Genomic DNA, 19533 nt, shown 5'->3' with positions numbered 1-19533 from the left:
TTCAGCAAATGGGCCTAAGTTAAGAAGAAAAGAAAAAGTATTTAATCGTCGTTTTCTTCTTCACTGCTGCCTTCGCTGGATTGACCTAGCCATTCTATGAGTTTCTGCAATGGTGCTTTCAACCACTCTGAATCATCATCCAACTCATTGTGCCACATGCGGATAGCTTCTTCAGACACAAATTCCTTATCATAGAGATAATGAATAATCTGGGCAACCTTGGCTCTCAGAGCTGGTTGTTCTTCACAGTATTCCTAAAAGTTTTAAAAATAATAAAAAGAAAAAAAGGTCAAAATCTTTTTTTAAGAATACAAAAACTTCACACACGACTTACCTGAATTGCCTTCAAACAATCCAACATAGAATCATCGCTTTTTATATAATTTGAAACAACCATACCCAAGCGACTCAATACCTGATTGATGGCACTTAAGACATTTGTTGTTGTTGCCTCTTTAATTGGATCTAAACTGAATACCGCTTTGACGATACTGAAATTTACTTCCTTTAAAGACATATTGTAGACATAGCGAGATGAGTTGATTTCAAGAATCAAGAAATCCGGATTGGATTTGAGTTGAATTCCACGTGCCAAAGAGTCCAAGACTTCGGATAAAAATACTGTAGATGAGGTGCATGCAAGAAAGGAGCCACGCTATGATTAGCAGGAATATAGTTTCTATTGGTACAAGGTGATTACTATTTGCATCATCAGGTATTGGAGAGCCTTGGTGTGAATCATCATCTTCGTCACTGGTTGTTGAATTGTAATGGCTTTCGTCCGCATTGATTAGATGTGATAGTCTCATCATTTTTGGAATTTCTGTTTTTGTCGATTGCGTTGGTAATTCATCTTCTGAATCGGATGCGAAGAGCTCTTCTGTGTCGTTGTTGAGGATGTAAACTTTGTCTCCGATTTTTTCTGTTTCATCTGTGTAAAAACTAAATGGATGATTCAATTCATCATAAATACTTTTTTAATAACTTACCATTTTCCCCATGAGCTTTTTTAACAAGAACTTTCTCTATATTCGACTTCTGTGGAATAACACAACCATCGCCAACCACCGAACCCAAGATAATTGATGATTTAGCTCCGATTTTCGCTCCAGGCTCCACACCACAAAAACTTTTTGGCTGTTCGGGCGAGGGCATTTTGACGTCCTTCCATCCAAAACGATTCCACGATTGCATCTGAAAAAAAAAAGAAACAAAATGAAAATTATTGAAAAAGGAACATTTAATTTTTTTTGATAACTTTCGATTAATAATAAATTGAAATAAAAAACATTTTCCAACACGATTCAATTATTTTACCTCGATATTTTATTTCGAACAAACATTTTAAAATACTTTTTTTTCTGAAAGAATTCTTTTCTTCCAAAACGTCAAAAAGTAGATTTCAAAAAAGACAGGTGCTACTCATTTTTATAAGAAAAATATGTAGATGGCCATAGTTTCTATGTACAAAAATGGTAGTTCAAGCCATCTGACGGAAGATGTCGCTACGCTAACTGAGTTCTATTTACCACTTTCTTCCACAGGCGCTAGTAATCATTGAACCACATTTTCAAAAATTTTGTATGGAAACGAGAATCAACTAGCAGTCCATATATAATAGGTCAATGGTTGCACGGCTTAAGTCGACTAGGATTTTTCTATGGGGATTGTGAATTTAGTCACCTGTGGCTTACATTTGTACAAACGTGGCTAAGCCTCTGTTCAGGAATTTAACATCAATAGATTAGCTGTTCAACCTTGGTCAAGCATGGATAAGGCTTTTTAATCATATATGGCCTTTGAACCAACGCTAAACCTCAGCTTTACCAACGATTTTAAGAGATAAAAGAACCACGGATTAAATATTTGTATAACTAATGTATGTTTGTATTTATGAATGAAAAATAAAATATTTTATTGAATTTTATTTTATTTTTAATTATTTTTGTTTTTAATTTTTCTATTTCGCTTTTTTCTTCTTTTTTGGACTTTCCACTAGTTTTCCTCTTGTTCTGAAATATTGAGAATTTAAGGCTTGGCCACACCGGAGGGTATGCGGTAGCGGTACGGGTAGCGGTAACGATATTTGTATGAAAAAAATTCCACATCTGAACGTTGATGTGTCAGTTTGAAATTTTGTACATACAAATACCGTTACCTCTACCCATACCGCTACCGCATACCCTCCGGTGTGGCCAAGCCTTTAATTTTAATTGAAAAAGAACAAATATTTTTACTTCATATGGCCCGGCAAGGAGTCGATTCAACGTACCTCTCCTTACACACCAGCCCAGCACTTCACCAGTAGACCAGTTTTACCAATAAAACAAAATAAAATTCGGCATTAGCTATTTTGCCGAGTGAATTGAAATGACTCCCCAACTCTCGCCACTGGTAAAATGATAAACAAACTGTCAAACCCATACAAAGTTTTGACACATTTGCAATTTATTTCATATTTATGTAGTTGCCCCTCCCGAAAAACAATTTTGGTTCTATAAAGCTTTACATATGTAATTGTTGCTTCTGTAAAGCATTATAGAAGCAAAATTGTTAGTAGGGCTACCATGGTATAAGAAGAGAAGGTTCGATCATTAGAGTCGCCATTTTACAAAATGGAGTAATAAATTTTTGACGTTTAATTTGGCAAAGTCAAAAGTAACAACAATTTATAAGACAAATTTGTTAACAACAACAATTTCAATAGGACAACTGTCAAAAACATAGGAATCCATCTTTTTTTCTTTCATCTGACAGTTCTCGATAGAGACTTTCTTCTCGTGTGATCATACCTTCTTTTTTTATACCATGTTCCCCTACCGCATACTCCAACTAACAATTTTGCTTCTGAATTTTGAACCCAAAGTGCTATTTGCATCCACCACACCGTTTTCGGCTATTGGTGAGAATATTTATAGGAGTCTTACATTGTACTTCTTTGTGGTTTAATAGGAATGAAAAAAGGTTGCCTTTTTGATTGTCTTATATGAGTTAAACAGGTGTTAAATTAATCAAAATAAAGTCTTAACTAAAATAAAAGTGAAAAAGTACAAAAGTGAAAATTCTCAAACGCATTTTTGTATAATTTCTCAGGCTGGAAAATTAAAACTAATGATGCAGAAAGCTTATTTTTTCGTCTAAAAACAATAGCTGCGTTCCTTTGGAAATATTTATCTACTGCTTAGTACTTAAAGGCTTGGCCACACCGGAGGGTACGCGGTAGAGGTACAGGTAACGGTACGGGTATTTGTATGGACAAAATTCCAAACTGACACATCAACGTTCGGGTGTGGAATTTTTTTAATACAAATATCGTTGCCGCTACCCGTACCGCTACCGCGTACCCTCCGGTGTGGCCAAGCCTTAAAGCTGCTTTGAACTACTTTTTCAACAAAGTAGCAAAAGTAGTTCAAAGTAGTTTTAAGTACTAAAGCCTGGTACGCTGCTCGCGCTAAATTTTAGCTCCCATACAAATTATCGAAAATTTTTAGCCGAGATAAAATGGATCCCATACAAGTTATCGATAACTTGTATAGGAATTTTATCTGAGCTAAAATTTAGCTCGAGCAGCGTACCAGGCTTCAGATAAAATTTATCAATAATTTGTATGGGAGCTAAAATTTAGCGCGAGCAGCGTACCAGGCTTAAGCAGTAGATAAATATTAGCTACGTTCCTTTGGAAATATTTATCTACTTTTTAGTACTTAAAACTACTTTGAACTACTTTGCTATATTGAAAAAGTAGTTCAAAGCAGCTTTAAGTACTAAAAAGTAGATAAATATTTCCAAAGGAACGCAGCTATTTCCAAAGGAACGCAGCTAATGTGTATACTATTTTTCACAAAACAATTGAGCTACCCTACTAACAATTTTGCTTCTATAATGCTTTACAGAAGCAACAATTGCATCTGTAAAACTTTATAGAACCAAAATTGTTTGTCGAGTAGCCAGAAAAAAAATATTTTCACTTTCTAGCGTGCAATGAACACATGTATAGAAAAAGAATTCCCAACTGGGGCATCAACATTTTTTCATACAGCTTGGGTCATTCCATGGGGCCACGCCACGGTCCTACACCAACGCTGACCAAGGACAAAAAACGCTGCCAACAGCATTTTTGTATGAAAATTAGAATTCAGAAGCAGATGGTGCCACATTCTTGTCAAAAAGTAAATTTCCATGCTGTACGCCGTAAAAAAGTATAACTTCAAAAATTTCCAATCCCAACATGCATCGTTTGGAATTGTTGTTCACACAAAAATATACTTTCGGCGGAGTTTTTAAAAATTCATGGGGCCAAATTCCGCAAGAGCGAGTTTTTCTGTGTACACGAAAACAGTGTAAATTGCCTTACGAACACGAAGTTACAGAAAAACTCACACAGAAAAATCCACTCTTGCGGAATTTGGCCCCTGAACTTGCACACTCTGTGGAAAAAAAAACATCACTGAAAAAATCGTCCAATGTAAATTAAACCACACTTTCCATGTGAAATAAACGTACTTGTTAGTGTGTACTCTACCTTAAGTTTTTTACTTCACCTACTTCACTTTTGACATTTTCCTTTCCACACACATTCGTCTTAGCGCAAAAAAGAACAAAAAAAATTTCACGAGTGTATCAGAATGATGCAGAAAGCTTATTTTTTCGTCTAAAAAACAATAGCTGCGTTCCTTTGGAAATATTTATCTACTGCTTAGTACTTAAAGCTGCTTAAGAACTAGTAGTTCTTTGCCACCTCCCAAAGGAACAGGGCTACTGAAAAAATCGTCCAATGTAAATCAAACCAAACTTTCCATGTGAAATAAACATATTTGTTAGTGTGTACTCTACCTTAAGTTTTTTACTTCACCTACTTCACTTTTGACATTTTCCTTTCCACACACATTCGTCTTAGCGCAAAAAAGAACAAAAAAAAAAAATTCACGAGAGTGTATTTTTCAGGCGAACGAAGTTGCAAATCGAAGTGTCTGCCAAAAAGTCCATACAAAAATTTGATTAATACCTTTTTGCTGTGAAAAATGTAAGTTTTCTAATAAATACATAAAATTGTTTTAATTAAAAGTTAACATCAATTAAAATAAACTAACACCAAGTTTTTCTCAACAACAAAAACTTTGCTGCATACAAAAATTACTCTATGACACGTTTTCAAACTCACCCTTTAACATTTTCAATGAGAAGAACATGAAAAAAAACTTGGTTAATTTATTTTTGTTGTTTATCGGTTTTTTTTCCTCCTACATTCAAATTAGAATTGAATGATTAAATATTAATGATAAATCAATATTTTATTTTATCAATTCCAAACAGTCGCTCCACTGACCTATCGAAAGCTGTTGAGAAAAAATCCATCCTCTATTATTTTTTTGTTGTTGTGACGATTTAAATTATTGAAAAAAACATCAAGATGTCCATCAGTCCAGTGGTTTTAGAAGCTACCGCTAAGCATACATCTACCGTAAGAACTTTCCATTAAAAAAAACTTTCTTTCTATTCCATTTTCTAATGTTCTTTTTTTTTATAAAATTTTTTCAGTTGATATTCATGCATGGCCTTGGTGACACAGGGTAAGTTAAATGACAACGACACAAAAAGTGTCGTTGAGTTAGTAGTAGAATAGAAAAATGTACAATAAACCTTTTTTTTTTTAAATTAACATCCCCCTTGTCTTATAAAAAAGCAAAGGTTATCATTTACAACAACAATTGGGTGATAATCACTCGAGTAGATTTTCATTTTCATTCGACTCACACGCTTGTTGTCGTTGTTTCTTGTTATGTAATCCCAATCCCAATTTTAAGAGCAAAGACCACCTAAAAGAAGGGTGCGATGCGATGTGTCTGGGTCATTTTTGTGAAAACTCTTGGTGGGTAGCAATGAAAAGTTTATAAATCAAAACAGATTTGCTCAAGCATAAATTCACCTTAATTTTTTTGGGAGGGAACTTGAAAAGGAGGAGGGGGACACTTCTCCTTCTCCTCCTTTTTGTACACAGTTTTAACCTTGAAAAGTTCAAAGAAATGTATAGGCAGGAGAGGAGTTAAACAAAAAAAATCGGTATACACTAGTTACAAGGATATAAGTATACCTACAAGTAAATTAGGTAGTTAGGTTTCTATGAAGTGAAATTATTATGGTCAGGCTAATCAATTATGTATTTTAAACAACTTTGTTGTATCTCATATTTGAGTTAATTTGAATGTCCTTAATTATACTTTTTATTGTGTGGAATTAATCGATTCATGAAAAAATGTTGAATAATAAATTTGAGCACTTTTGCATTTAATATTTATGCCAGATCTTAGGTGGGACAAATAAAACAAGCAATTTTGTTTGTTTTTATTAAAGTAGCAAAATGGGTAAAGTACTTCCTTTTCATTGAACTAGGAAAACAATTGCTTGGCATTTATAATTTTTGCCGTTATGTATATTAATGATAACATTGATTTTGTCATTTCTACAGATTGAACGGAATAAATTAGTGTAATTTAATATTCTAGTTGGCGCTATGCCATCGTTTTAAAGTAGTAACGTGATTGAACATTTTGATGCAGATAATTTGTCTTATTTCAATCATGCCACTTTTTTATCTTTAAATAATTTTTTTACTACATTATGTTATGACTAACGACACAGAAAAAAAACCACTTGATAACCAAGGCCAATGTTCGATTTGTTTAAAAAAAAAAGTAACATAATAATGACTAATTTCTTTAATTCATATGAGTGTGAATTAAGCTATTCCAATAAGGTCTTTCTTTTTTACTTTCAACAACGTCAAATAAGGTTCTGTTAATGTGGATTTCAAAAAAAGCGTCTCATACACTAAAATGTAAATATATTTGAAATTTTCTTGTCTGTCAAAGCTATAACGTAACATGTTCATAAATGTAAGCATTTGGCAAAATTAAAAAGTATATCTTTCATCTAATTTAAATTGCAGTAAGTTTATTTGTAGGAAGTCGGGGAATATCTGCTTTTAATCTGAAAATTTTCAACTATCTAAAAATGCTTTAAGTGGCAGCTATTAGAGCCATACATAAGTCCAATGATATAAACTCGTTAGTCTGAATTCCAACCATAGTGTGGTTTTTATCAACACTACATGAATCAGCTGAAAAAATAGTAAATATTAGTCAAACAAGAGATTCGAATGACTTTGACGGTGACATTAAAAATTGTGGGTCTACATTTAAAATAGGGTCCGGTGTATCTGCTGACGATCTTTTAACCTACCTAAAAAACATTCAACAAAATAGGATTTAAATTCTACTATGCTGAGCCTCTATTCACTGAATACATATTAGACACCAAAATAACAGTAGCCAAGGTACAGCTTTTTCTTCACAAACAAAAACTAGTACGCCCCTGGGAAAAGATACGATTCCATCCAAAATGTGTTTTCTAAAATTGATGTTAGAAAAAATAATTTTGAACAAAATTCCTTATATTTTCATGGTATAAAATGGATTTTTAAATCATTCAAAAATTGTATCGCCAGTAATAAGTTATAGAACAGGGGCACTGATTAAAAAAAAAAAAAAAATTCTCGACAGTCGACCATATTTTTGTGCTTACGTATATTTCGTTGACTAAGACTGCTTTTAATCTGGTGAATCGAATTGCATTATTTTACAAACTTTCCCGAATTGTAAAAGAAATGCATTCAAATCAACTGTATAGGATGGTTCGACGTACTCGGAATGGTTTAAAACGGACTCTGGCTTTAAATAAGGATGCATTTTAAGTGATAAAGCTAAAACTTTACAAAACAGTGAAATGCAAGATACTAGATGTAGTTGTAAAAAATTCGCTTCCACGTATGGAGAATTAACGAGGAACTTTTTGAGACAAGATAAAGCCGGCATTGTAACAACTTCTACATGACACTGGCCGATAAGGCAGTTTGCGGTGAAGCATGTTGTTTTCCAAAACTAGAAACCAATTTTTCGTCAAACGTTGTACAAACGTTTTACAAGCTCTCGGAATTGAAGATTGAAGAACTGACGCTTTTCTCATTGCAAAAAATTGTTTTTAAGACATTTTATTTTACGTACTTATTTAAACCGTTTCTAGATTGCATCATGAATTTTGTTTGGAAGTTTAACATTTTTTTTTAAAGTTTTTAAGAACTTCTTTAGTGCCATAGGTCTCGCGATTTACAGATTCAAAACGACCAGCACTAATTGGATCATGTGACCAGAGTGCTTACGATTATCATCCTGACCTATATATTGATTTTTTCAATGTCAAACAAATTAATTAATTCTGATTATTAAACCCTATATTGTATGTTTGGTTTATTTACCTAAAGAAAACCCGCACTGATAACCAGATAGCAGTATTATTTTCCTCAGGTGGTCATCCGCTACTTTTTCACCTTTATTATGAGAGCGGAACGTTGACCAGGAAGTTCTTAGTCAAAATTGTAATAAAAAATATGTCTTCTGCCCATACCAAAAAAATCGCTTCCAATAATAACATCCATTGAATTAGCGGGTTATAAATTTAAAAGCATTTGTTGTTTTATCAAAATATCCTTTTTATTATTCATTTAATAATTTTGATCATAAAAACGTGTTCATACAGCCATGGCTGGATATCTGCCCTCGGTATGGTACGACCATCACACATGAAAGTGGTCTGCCCAACAGCGCCAACTATGCCAGTTACACTTAATGCAGGATTCCAAATGCCTTCATGGTTCGATTTGAAAACTCTTGATGTTTCTGGGCCAGAAGATGATGAGGGAATAAGGAAAGCATCACAGAATGTTCATTCAATGATCCAGTCCGAATTGTCAGCTGGAATTCCTGCAAATCGCATCGTTGTCGGTGGATTCTCACAAGGTGGAGCTTTAGCTTTGTATGCAGCTCTCACATTTCCTCAACGATTGGGTGGTGTTATTGCGTTATCGTGTTGGTTGCCATTGCATAAGCAATTCCCTAATTTAAAAACATCTCCAGATGATGTTCCGGTAAGTAGAAAAATATATTTTTAAATATTTATTAGGCGATATGAAAGATTAATCTGTATTTATTGATAGATTTTCCAAGCACATGGTGATTTCGATCCCGTGGTGCCATATAAATTTGGACAACTTAGTGCTAGTTTGTTGAAGTCATTTATGAAAAATGTTACATTTAAGACATATGGAGGTTTGTCACACTCTTCGTCCGATGAAGAAATGAATGAAATTAAAGTAAGTTTTTTTATTCATTTAATTAAAAGAAAATTACTAATAATTTGTTTATTTATAGACAATTCTCGCCAACTGGATAAATTAATTAGGTTGAATTAAAATAAAATACAAAAAAAAAAAAACAACAAAAAAACACCTAAGCCAGTCCTCTTAAATGAATTAGTCGTAAATCGTAGTTTAAAATTTATTAACAACATAAAAAAAAGAAACAAAAAATAAGAAAAACTGCTAAACTATAACTTCAGCAATAGTTTTAAAAATAAAAATCACTTCTCTACACACATAGAATTATTTATAACATTTGAAATTATTAAATACGTATGTGAGAAGTTATATTAAATACGGAGAAGAAGAAGAAAAACAGAAGCTGAAAGAAACAAGCTGTGTATATTTTTATTAAAAAAAAAGTTCTTTTATTTATTACAAATTTTGCTTTTATAACAATTTAATTGGTTTATTTTTAAAACAAACAAAGCTTTTATTAATTTGTTCCTTGATTTTTTTTAAATTTAATTTTTAAACACACTCAAAGAGTGATAAAATAGAGGATGGAAAAAAGTACGAAGTAAAAAAAATATATAGATCATCCTTCTTAAATAGGTATTATTTTTCTAAAAATGGGACAGGTTCCCGACAAAGTAATAAAAATTGTAACTACATTCTTGTATTTTAAAAAAGAATTTTATCAAAAAAAAAAAATAAAGAAAAAAAAATAAGAAAACTTTCGGATTATATAATTAAATTATCAAAATGAATAAAAGTAAAACAAAAAATTAAACAAAAAATGCTTTATTTTTTTTTAGTTGAATAATTTTTTTAACGGTTGAGTATTTTAGAAATCGGATGGGGATTTGCCGGTATGAAATTGATTGCAAATTTTGTTTATACATTTACGGACTTATTTTAAATCTCAGTAGTAATTGCACTAGTTCACCTGATATTGGTCTCGTTTAACCACATTTGACCTGTTGAATCGTGGGAACACCACAAAGTGATATCACATACGACTAATAGATTTTGGAGCAGCTCGTAACGATTAAAAAGTACCCTCCGATCGCTAAACAGTCGAACCATTAAACAAAATCCATCATTAGCTTAGCCAATTTGAAATTGAACAATTTAGTGAGGAACAGTCTGCGTTCGTCTGCTACAGATACTAACCAACATCAACAGTGGTTCCAATATAGAGAGGAATCAGGGGAAAAATCCCGATCAAATAAGAGTGAGGTCTCATTGTAGACTAAGTAGCAACGGAGATGTTGATACTGAAGAGGATAGGACATAAATGACTTACTTGTGGGACCCTAAAAGTACCAAAAATTGGCTAGAGAACGCACTTCTAAAACTCACTATAAGAAAGGTTTTTAAGGTTCTAAGTTTAAAGAATATGAAACCATGGGACATTTTGTCAAAGGCCTTGCTAAAATCAGTGGAGACAACATCGACTTTGAACCCAGCCTCAAGTGCTGAATAGGTTAATGACACCAATTCAATGAGGTTAACGGTATTGGACTTAGACTTGATAAATCTATGTGGTCCGGGGATATGGGTCAAAATCAAGGAGGTGGGAAATTTCGAAGACCGAATTCTTAAAAAATCATTTTTGTTTTATGATACAAATTTTATGTTCAAATGTTCGCTTTAGCTACAATTTGTCGGTTCATGAACGGGCAGAGCACAAAAATGTATATTTTTTTAATTTACCGCAAAACCCCAAAAATTAGTACTACAAAAAGGAAATGGTGGTGATCTCTTCCAAACGACTATAATAGGGGTCTATATGTAAATAGTATCAATGTGAATGATGAATCATTACATATATTAAGTTAGTAAGTCTTAATTAAATCAAATATAACTTTATTTTTTGGACCAGAGACCAATTTCTACAAAAAAAATGCTTTTTATGCATGCCTGAAATACTTAGGCCATAAGGTACTTTTTCTTTTGTTTTTGGTAACTTTTTTGATAAAAGTGTATACTACAGCCATACCTAGATAGCATACTAATGAAAAATACCAACAAAATGTAGAATTATGTGTGTAAGATAAGACCACATTATTTATTCAGATTCAAAGAGCGTTCCCGAAAATGACGTTTTGACCTTAATTTATTTTTATTTTTAGTGTTACAAAGTAAAACGAAATATTTTTCTTGGGACAATTTTTATTAATGTACATATAAAAAATAACAGAATTTAATTTTTTTGTAAAAGATATACAAAATTATAAAGAGCATTGTGTATAATATACTCAAAAATAATTAACTTTAATGTGTTTTAAAGCCATTTGAATTTCAATTTTTGAGTTATGGACATGTCCGGGAACGCTGTTTTTGAGTATATTAGATGCAATAAAAAAGGAACGGAAACTTTCCTAAACGAAACATTTATATTCCTATATGCGTGCATATTATTTTAAATGGTAATTGAGAAAAAACCGTTAATTAAATGTTACTTTGATTTGAAAAAAATGCCTAGACATCAAATTTTGACCCATGAGCCAGTGACATACGGTGGTGGCTTGTTCGTATTGGATGCATTCCAATATTTTGGGAATATGAGAAAGTTTGGCAATGGGGAAATAGTTCTTAACATACTTTCTTGTACATTCATTTTGTGAATATGAGTTATAAAAAAAACTGTCCATTTTTTGGGGAATTCTCTTTGTGACAGCGGGAAATAGAGCGTTTGAGAACATATATTATAAGAAGAATGGCGGGCAGGTTGTCTGGCTCAGGAGAGTATTCTTCACCAAGTTACAAAGAAGAAAGGGCTGAATGAAAAATACGGCAAGTGAATTAAATATACTTCATTTGCTTAAATCATCGGTGAAAGACTGTTTGAAAAATGAGGCAAACAAATTTGAGATACGTTGATGATCGCTTGATTGAAGTTTCTTTGTAGGGGAGGAAATTTTAGATATCCATCAGACTTTTTCTTTTAATTGATGAACTGATCTTAGGATCGTCAACGACGCTAGCTTGAGCTGTCAAAGTATTCAAAGAAATTGTTTTGCTGACAAGCTTCTTTAAAGAAGATTAGTCACACACCATTTTTTTTAACAGGTTTCAAATCGGACTAGCACCTGTCCTTCCTCCTAGTATTTATATATTTTGTTAAAACGTTATTTATAACAATCCATAAAAATACAAAAATTTATTAAATTACTTCAAATTTCACAATTAATCTTAAAACTAGCAAAACGATAATGTCGACTTTTTGTACCACGCACCAAAACCATTTTCTCTGAACCTTTGGCACGTTTCCATACACTCATTAGTTTCTGCAATCCTGGTACTGTAACATAACCAATTGCAGCTACAGTCGCCTCAATATAACTAAATTCACATCTCGTTACATAGCCAAAAACCTCACGAGAACATTGATTTCGTATACTGATATCAGCTGAATTCTCCGGCAACCATAATTCACACATTTTCTTGTATTGTTCCATTACAAGAGTTGATGTATTTGCTGGACGAATTGTGATTTTACCTTCGGTTTTTTCCTAGAAAAAAAGAATCAATGATAAATTTCTGTAGAAGAGATGGAAAAAGGAATCTCACCTGTTTTCTCCTCTTCTCTCTCACTCGCCTGCCTCGCATTCGTTTGAGAAGTTTTTTATGATTTTGTCTCAATTTCTTTCGTTCAGCTTCATTTGGATCTTTCTGTAAAGGCTCCGTGTAGATAGGGTCATTCTTTTCAAACTTGATTCTTTTTAAATTCCGTTTGAAATCTGCATTTGTAGGTAGACAGATTATAGCAAAATCTCCCGGACATCCACGAGTTTTCATTCGAAGATTAATTTGTATAAGGCACGATGAAGGTAAGTCAGGCAGCGATTTCTTCTGACTTATTGCTAAATGCAAATTCTTAAGAAGTTCTTTATCACGTAATATAAAGAAACTCTTATCAGTGAGAGACCATTCTCTTATAAGCTGACCCAAAGGTGCCTTAAATGGACTACAAATTGAATTTTTTCGATAATTACACCTTTTGTTGGGTGGTTTTCGAAAATATTTCACCCTCAATTCAAGTTGTCTTTCAGCAGATTCTTTAATTCCTGGTAAAGAATCTGGAAGAAATTGATCTGTTCCCAATTCTCTTTGAATCGATTCGAATTCTCTCAAACCACCTGGCTTAGCACCACACATTATCAACGATAACCATACGGACATTCCATATCCAGAAGGAACTATCACATCCCAACCACAAGCATAACTCAATCGTTTGTAATTATGATCTTGTGAACCGGGTCGTTGAATAAGCATCAAAGGAACTGGTTGCATTTCTTCTTCGAATTGACAACGTTCTCCAGGAACTAATGAATTCTTCTCACGCTGAGAACAGAATTCATGAGTGGACATCATTTTGCTACAAATTTGATTTCTCAATTCAAAGTCCCATAATCGACTTTGATGAAGGTTATGATTAGAATCGAAGAGAATGTCTAGATTTGGTTGAATATTTTCCGGTTGGGATTTTGTACGTTTTTTTGGACGATTTATTCTCGGATCTTCGATATTTAGACCAAGAATCATGTTGGAAAGTAGTTCCCCAGGTGAATTCACACCTTGGCAATTTTTCCAAAACTCTTCTTGGGCTAAATGAGCTTCGGAGAAAGTCTTATTTTTCACTGTTGACTTGAACCAATTCTCTGGCTCAGAATCTCGAATTGGTTTGACTTTAAAAGCTTTCCCAAGGACAGCCTGAGATAGAGGACCAGTTAAACGAAACCGATTCATAGTGTCTTTAAGTTCGACAAGACTTAAAGTCTTGGATTCGTTTTGGTATTTAGGTGCCCTTTGATAGGCAAAAGTTTTTGTAACAAATTGTAGTTGGAGAGCTTTCTTTTTATTTGGACTTCCATTCATTTTGTCATCATTCTCAGATTCAATAGGAACTTTTTCAGTTTTTGTGCTTTTCAAGTCGAAAATCTTTATGATTTCTTTAAGGATTTCATTGTAAGCCGATGGATGAATGAATATCCATAAAATTCGGATACCATTATCTTGTGGTTTCCAAAGGAAGCTTACTTTTCCCATGGAACCATTTGGATATTGGCCAGACTGAAACAATTCAATGCTTCCTTCTCTTCGACCTGAAGCAAAAGTCTTGGCTCCAATACCAAGACCACATTTGGAGCTTGTCAATGACCCAAATCCTTTGACAATCTCTTCGAAACCCCCCTGAATTTCTAAACAAGCATAAAAAGAAATATCTTGCAAAAGACAGTGTTTAGCTGAAGCTCGATAGCAAGATCGATAAGTTTTATCGCAAGAAGCATAGGGCAATTTATAGCCCCATTTAGAAATCATATGAAATCGTTTTGCATGCCAAATGTGAGTCTCAAGCCATGTCTGTGATTTCTGTCGACGAATGTATTCTTTTAAAAGATTACTTGGTTTACGTCGATATTTTCTCGACGGTCTTTTTGTCGTTTGCGGTGGTTTACCGGCTTTGGCCATTTGTGAGTTGTGTATGGAACGATATTTGCGTGGCAGACGTTTTGGATGATGGGACATTGCCCGGCGACGCATATGTTTAGGTAATGTTTGGAATACCAACTTGGTACTTGTTGGATGACGGATTTCATCGAGGAGGCCTTTGATTTCGTTGATGCTGGCAGCTGCATAGCGAAATGTTTGCAGGTGAGTCGGTAAGACAACTGGGCCGCCCAAAGAAGAATCGTATTCTAGTTTATTTGTAGTCATTTTTCACACTCTGTTTTTTAGGAATTAAGAGGAATAATTAAAAAAAATGTAAAAAGATTAGAAGAAATTTGATTCATTTCTAGCAAAATAACAACAAACAGATTTTTGACGTTTTTGTAATGTCAGTTTTTATACACGTGCGATTGGTGTAGTTTTTCTATTTGTTGACAGAGGGCGCATTAGATCCAAAACAGGGTGATGAATAATATTTTTGAAAGAAAAAATAAATTTGTTTTTTTGGCGAAGACAAATATGTTCATCTCCATTTTTCTCTTGGTCATACGATTTGTATTTTATAAAGGGCAGAAAATTATTTTTTACTCATAGACTTTTGTTCATTTCAGATGTTCATTTACAAATAATTTGCAAATAATTTAATGCAACATAAGCCCTCTTTCATTGGGGGTGGTAATTCAAGTCTAGTACGCAGTTTGGGAAAAAACAAATTTTATCTCTACAATTTAAATCTCTACAAAAACATTTTTTTATCCCGCGCAAAATTTTGAAGTTGGAGAAATCAAGTAAATTCTATCAATTTACAAAATTTTTTCCTTCTTTCAAATTAAACTGAATTTTTTTTTATTTGATTCTGAGTTTTATTTTCTTTCGTCTTCACTTTCCCCCCTAATTTCGTTTGAATTTTGTTCAATTTTGTTTTATTTTTATTTTCTTCTTATTGTTATTAAAATTAAGTGGAGACTTTTTCTTTACAGCGGCTCCAAATATTTAAATTTTGCGCATGAACTGCGTACTGCTTGGAAAAATATTCAAGACAAAATATGTCCCGAGAAAAAAATTGTATGAGAAATAAAAATTTTCCCGATCTGCGTACTAGGCTTTACTCGTGAGTAGAAATCTAGTACAACAACTACACACTCATGTTATTAATTTTAGTATTAGATCTATAGTATACTCATGAGTTAACTACCACCTCTCCAATGTAACCGGGCTATAAACTTCGTTTCTTTCGGAACTGCACATTCCTATCTACTCGAGCAGAAGATCATGTGTTCTTTGTTGTACAAAGATCTACATAGGTACTCATGAGTAGTCTACCACCTACAAAGGAAGCCCCAGATTAGAGTTGGGGCGTTTTCAGGAAAATATTTTGTTCTAAGATTGTCCTACAACAACGGCACACCAGAAAAGACGCCGCCAACAGCGTTTATGTACGAAAAAATTACTTACCGGAACGTCAACGTTCAGATGTGGAGTATTTTTCATACAAAAGTATTTTTATGAAATAAAATGAATATCTAACAACAATTAACAAACAAGAGTTCCGTAATTTATTTGTAAGAATGGACGAACTAATTAATATTTATCACCGAGTCTGAACGGCTAATAATTAATGGCTAATATCTCATATGCAAAAAGAATGAGCTTATGCTCTTTCTCATTTTTCAGTAGATACATTTTCTAGAGATTTACTATCTCAAGTAAATGAGATATATCTCAATAAAATGTACTGAAAAGTGAGATAAGAGTTTAATCTCATTTTTATTGCATACGACCCAATGTCTCTAAAATAAAAAGACCAGTTAATTTGAGCCTCAGCACTTCTGGCGTAATATTTGTACACGGTACGGCACATAATACATATTAACATTGAGGTTTTTTTCGTAAGGCTCCCAAGAATTTTGGTCAAAAAGCTTTTAAGATTGTAGGTAACTGGGACATATTTGCTGCTAAAATTAACAATATTCCAATATTTTGTCTAAAATAATAGTTGTTTTTATAATGATCTTGAACAACGCAAATGTTGCCAAAATCTGCTAAGTCGTAGATTTCGACTGAGTCAAAAAGTATTTCATTTCAAAGGTGAAAGTTAAAATATCAAATCATCTCAAAAGTATTATATGGATGAGCATTAACTTAAACTCTTTCCATCTCCTCTTGACATGAGTCCTCCATAATGTAAATAATAAACTTTCTAGAAAACTATAACGAACCTGATAAGAGCTTACTAGTGGCATTAACATAAACAATAACAAGGAAGTATTGTTTACAATTAAAATTTGTTTGTTTTTAAAAACTGCTTCAGATTAAATTTTATGTAATCAAATTCGTCCAGACATCCACTATCACTGTGAACCCCCTATGTAGAGCGTTTTCGCATAGTATATTTATCTGGTTCCTATTGCTTATTTTTGGTTAAGGACAAAATCCAAACAAGAACAAATGAACTATGCAAAATGTGTCTGTGACCAAAGTCCAATGTTTGTTTCCATTCTTTAAAAGAAACGATATCTTGCAGTGAGTCAGTTATATCTCACTCATAAGGCTAGCACTTATATATGTATCACACTACTCGTAATGTTTTTCAATAAAAAAAGCATGTTAAGTGTTTGAAATTCTTTGTTTCAATAAAGCGATAAGAATTATTACTACTCAGCAGACTCCAAAGGTCAATTTGCAAACTTCGTGATCAATTTCCCTTTGTATAAAAAAATTGAGATGTTAAATAATTTTGAGAATTAAAAAAAAAAAAAATGCTTAGTTCATCGTGATCTTATGTTTAATTCATCAAAGTCATCGATTTTCTATAACCTAACGTTCAAATCGATTTGTTCGTCCCAGTCGACTATTAAATCATTTCTTATCATTATCTATTAAATTCATTCCACTCACTGTGCAATAAGAAGGGAATAAATAATAATAATTTGTTGTTGTAAATTTGTGAACAACTTTTATTACTATTTTGTCACCTTGAACTTGGCTGACATATTTGAAGCAATCGATAGATAGAGGTATATTGAACGATCGTTGCATTGATAACGATAAGTTTTATAAATGAATGTTGACAGTAACAGTAATGTCGTCGTTTCAAGAATACCTTTATTATTGTTATTATTTTTTTAAAGATGATCACGGAACTTTGAAATGTTTTTTGTTTACGTATTCGATGAACTTGAGACTGTTTTTCAAAAAATCTTGTGCATAAGAGTTGTTTTGTTAGTAAAGAAGCATACATAAATTATAGAAAAAAATCACATTATTAAACGTCATTCACTACGACGCCAAATAAATAAGTAAGGGCAAGATTAGGGTAGTTAGTAATTAATATTGCAAAACTTTTGACGTACCTATTCAAAATTTTAATGCAGCATTTGATTTTCAATATAAATGATTGTTTGCGTCAAGTTTGAGACTCTGTGTGGTCATAATAAATCACATTAAATTAATGGATTTGATTGAAACTTTGTTTTTGAAGTTATGTATATCTTTCTTTTATGGCGTTTGTACAAAGTGAAGCCGAGTATGCATTAATAAATGCATAGTATGCGTTAATAAATTTTAGCTTCCATACAATTATCACAAAATTATTAATTTTCAAAAAAATCTAGCGAACTAAAATGTATCCCATACAAATTATCGATAACATGTATGGGAGTTTTAGCTCGGCTAAAATTTAGCTCGATCTGGGTGCCAGGCTTCAAATTTAGATTTATTGACTTATTTTTGATATTACAATAAAGTACTTATGTTTGAAATACATTAGTATTAAAAAAAAAAAAATGACTTAGAATTGGTCTAGCTTTAACATTTGAATATTTAAATTAATAGACTTGTTAATTCTATGCGTGCCAGGCTTGAAAATTTACTTTTTGACAAGAATGTCAAAGAGATTAACTAGTGATCTCAGCATCATCTGATACTTGTAAAACAGTCTTGTGTGATATGGTGTGAATCTACTAACTGAATTTCTGTAAGTGTGAAGTATAACTTCAATAAAGCTTTTAAGCAAAAAGTGCTCAAACGTCAAATTGTCCACTTTGATGACACTGACATTTGTTTTTCTATTAGAAATCATCTCTGTTTTTTTACGGAAAATATCAATTTAACAAGAGTCTTTAAACAGACAGCAACAATTTAGCTATAATAAGTTTATAGGAAAATTAATTAAAAACCCATGTTTTATTTACTAAAAAATTTGTATATTCGTCAAAGTGGGAGTTATCAGATTGGCCTTTGACAGATTCGCATACATCCCTATCGCGTGTACTACTAATTTTTTAAAGTTTGACATATCTGAAATGCAAGAATGTGAAATAACCGTTGGTTTCCTTTTTCTATCTAAAGGATTTGACATTACTGTTTCTAAATTTAGTTGTGAAAGCATGTTTATATGCATTTTGACATAACTACTTGTAAAATACTTGATTTAAGCTGCCTCACTCAAATGCATTGTATTGGTTCCAGTGACCCTATAGGTAATGAGAGATCTGTACGGCACATACTAGTACCAGGACATACATATTTATCTTTGCATAACTTCCCATTAAGTTATAACTTTTATATAATTTATTGTTAATTATTAAAAGCTTGTCAAACCTAATAAATTATAGCAACTTGTCAAATTCACTTAAAGTTGACATTTTTAATGTTAGCTGTCAGGATAACAAAGAAAAACCGTTTACATTACATGAATTTATGTGCAACTTCATTCAAATCCCACTCATTTTTACTTGCGATATAGGTACTATATATCAAGTTATGCATTCGTACAAAAAAAAAAAGTTGAGATAACATTTTTCCATGACATTACGATGGTAGACAATGCCAAAAAAGTGGGTCCCGGAAGTCCGTCTGTCTGTCTGTCTGTCTGTCTGTCT

The 19533-nt window shown here is 32.6% G+C and overlaps 3 protein-coding genes across 4 annotated transcripts in view; 1 reads left to right on the top strand and 2 right to left on the bottom strand.

The window, feature by feature from the left end:
* Nucleotides 1-23: 23 nt before the first annotated feature.
* The window catches only part of LOC129919139 (translation initiation factor eIF-2B subunit epsilon-like), an 80547-nt gene continuing 61037 nt past the window's right edge, over nt 24-19533 (bottom strand). The window contains exons 1-5 of one of the 2 annotated variants that reach the window (XM_055999988.1): nt 1318-1450; nt 990-1194; nt 701-931; nt 335-621; nt 24-254 (exon numbers count right to left, since the gene is read on the bottom strand). In XM_055999988.1, coding sequence (XP_055855963.1) covers nt 42-254; nt 335-621; nt 701-931; nt 990-1194 — 936 coding nt within the window. In that variant the 5' untranslated portion in view covers nt 1318-1450 and the 3' untranslated portion in view covers nt 24-41. Of the gene's footprint in view, nt 255-334; nt 622-700; nt 932-989; nt 1195-1317; nt 1451-19533 lie in introns of those variants that run through there. The other variant, XM_055999989.1, reaches the window with a different exon arrangement.
* On the top strand, nt 4891-9338 carry LOC129919142 (acyl-protein thioesterase 1). The gene is made up of 6 exons (XM_055999991.1): nt 4891-5023; nt 5314-5461; nt 5539-5570; nt 8593-8980; nt 9050-9205; nt 9264-9338. The coding sequence occupies exons 2-6, from the start codon at nt 5411-5413 to the stop codon at nt 9288-9290; spliced, it is 654 nt and encodes a 217-aa protein (XP_055855966.1). The 5' UTR covers nt 4891-5023; nt 5314-5410; the 3' UTR covers nt 9291-9338.
* LOC129919132 (ribonucleases P/MRP protein subunit POP1) lies at nt 12277-15038 on the bottom strand. Its single transcript, XM_055999977.1, has 2 exons — nt 12770-15038; nt 12277-12711 (listed from the first exon to the last, which is right to left on the bottom strand). Exons 1-2 carry the CDS (start codon nt 14915-14917, stop codon nt 12373-12375), a joined length of 2487 nt encoding a protein of 828 aa, XP_055855952.1. The 5' UTR covers nt 14918-15038; the 3' UTR covers nt 12277-12372.

Source organism: Episyrphus balteatus, chromosome 4 (assembly GCF_945859705.1).
Source record: "Episyrphus balteatus chromosome 4, idEpiBalt1.1, whole genome shotgun sequence".
NCBI lineage: Eukaryota > Metazoa > Arthropoda > Insecta > Diptera > Syrphidae > Episyrphus > Episyrphus balteatus.
Note: the sequence above shows the minus strand (reverse complement) of the source record. Positions and strands in the feature narration are given on the sequence as shown.

Coding starts and splice junctions, on each gene's coding strand:
- LOC129919142 (XM_055999991.1), top strand. CDS start 5,411: ATGTCCATCAGTCCAGTGGTTTTAGAAGCTACCGCTAAGCATACATCT. Junction 5,462..5,538: donor CCGCTAAGCATACATCTACC/GTAAGAACTTTC, acceptor AAATTTTTTCAG/TTGATATTCATGCATGGCCT. Junction 5,571..8,592: donor CATGGCCTTGGTGACACAGG/GTAAGTTAAATG, acceptor GTGTTCATACAG/CCATGGCTGGATATCTGCCC.
- LOC129919132 (XM_055999977.1), bottom strand. CDS start 14,917: ATGACTACAAATAAACTAGAATACGATTCTTCTTTGGGCGGCCCAGTT. Junction 12,712..12,769: donor GAGAGAAGAGGAGAAAACAG/GTGAGATTCCTT, acceptor CTTTTTTTCTAG/GAAAAAACCGAAGGTAAAAT.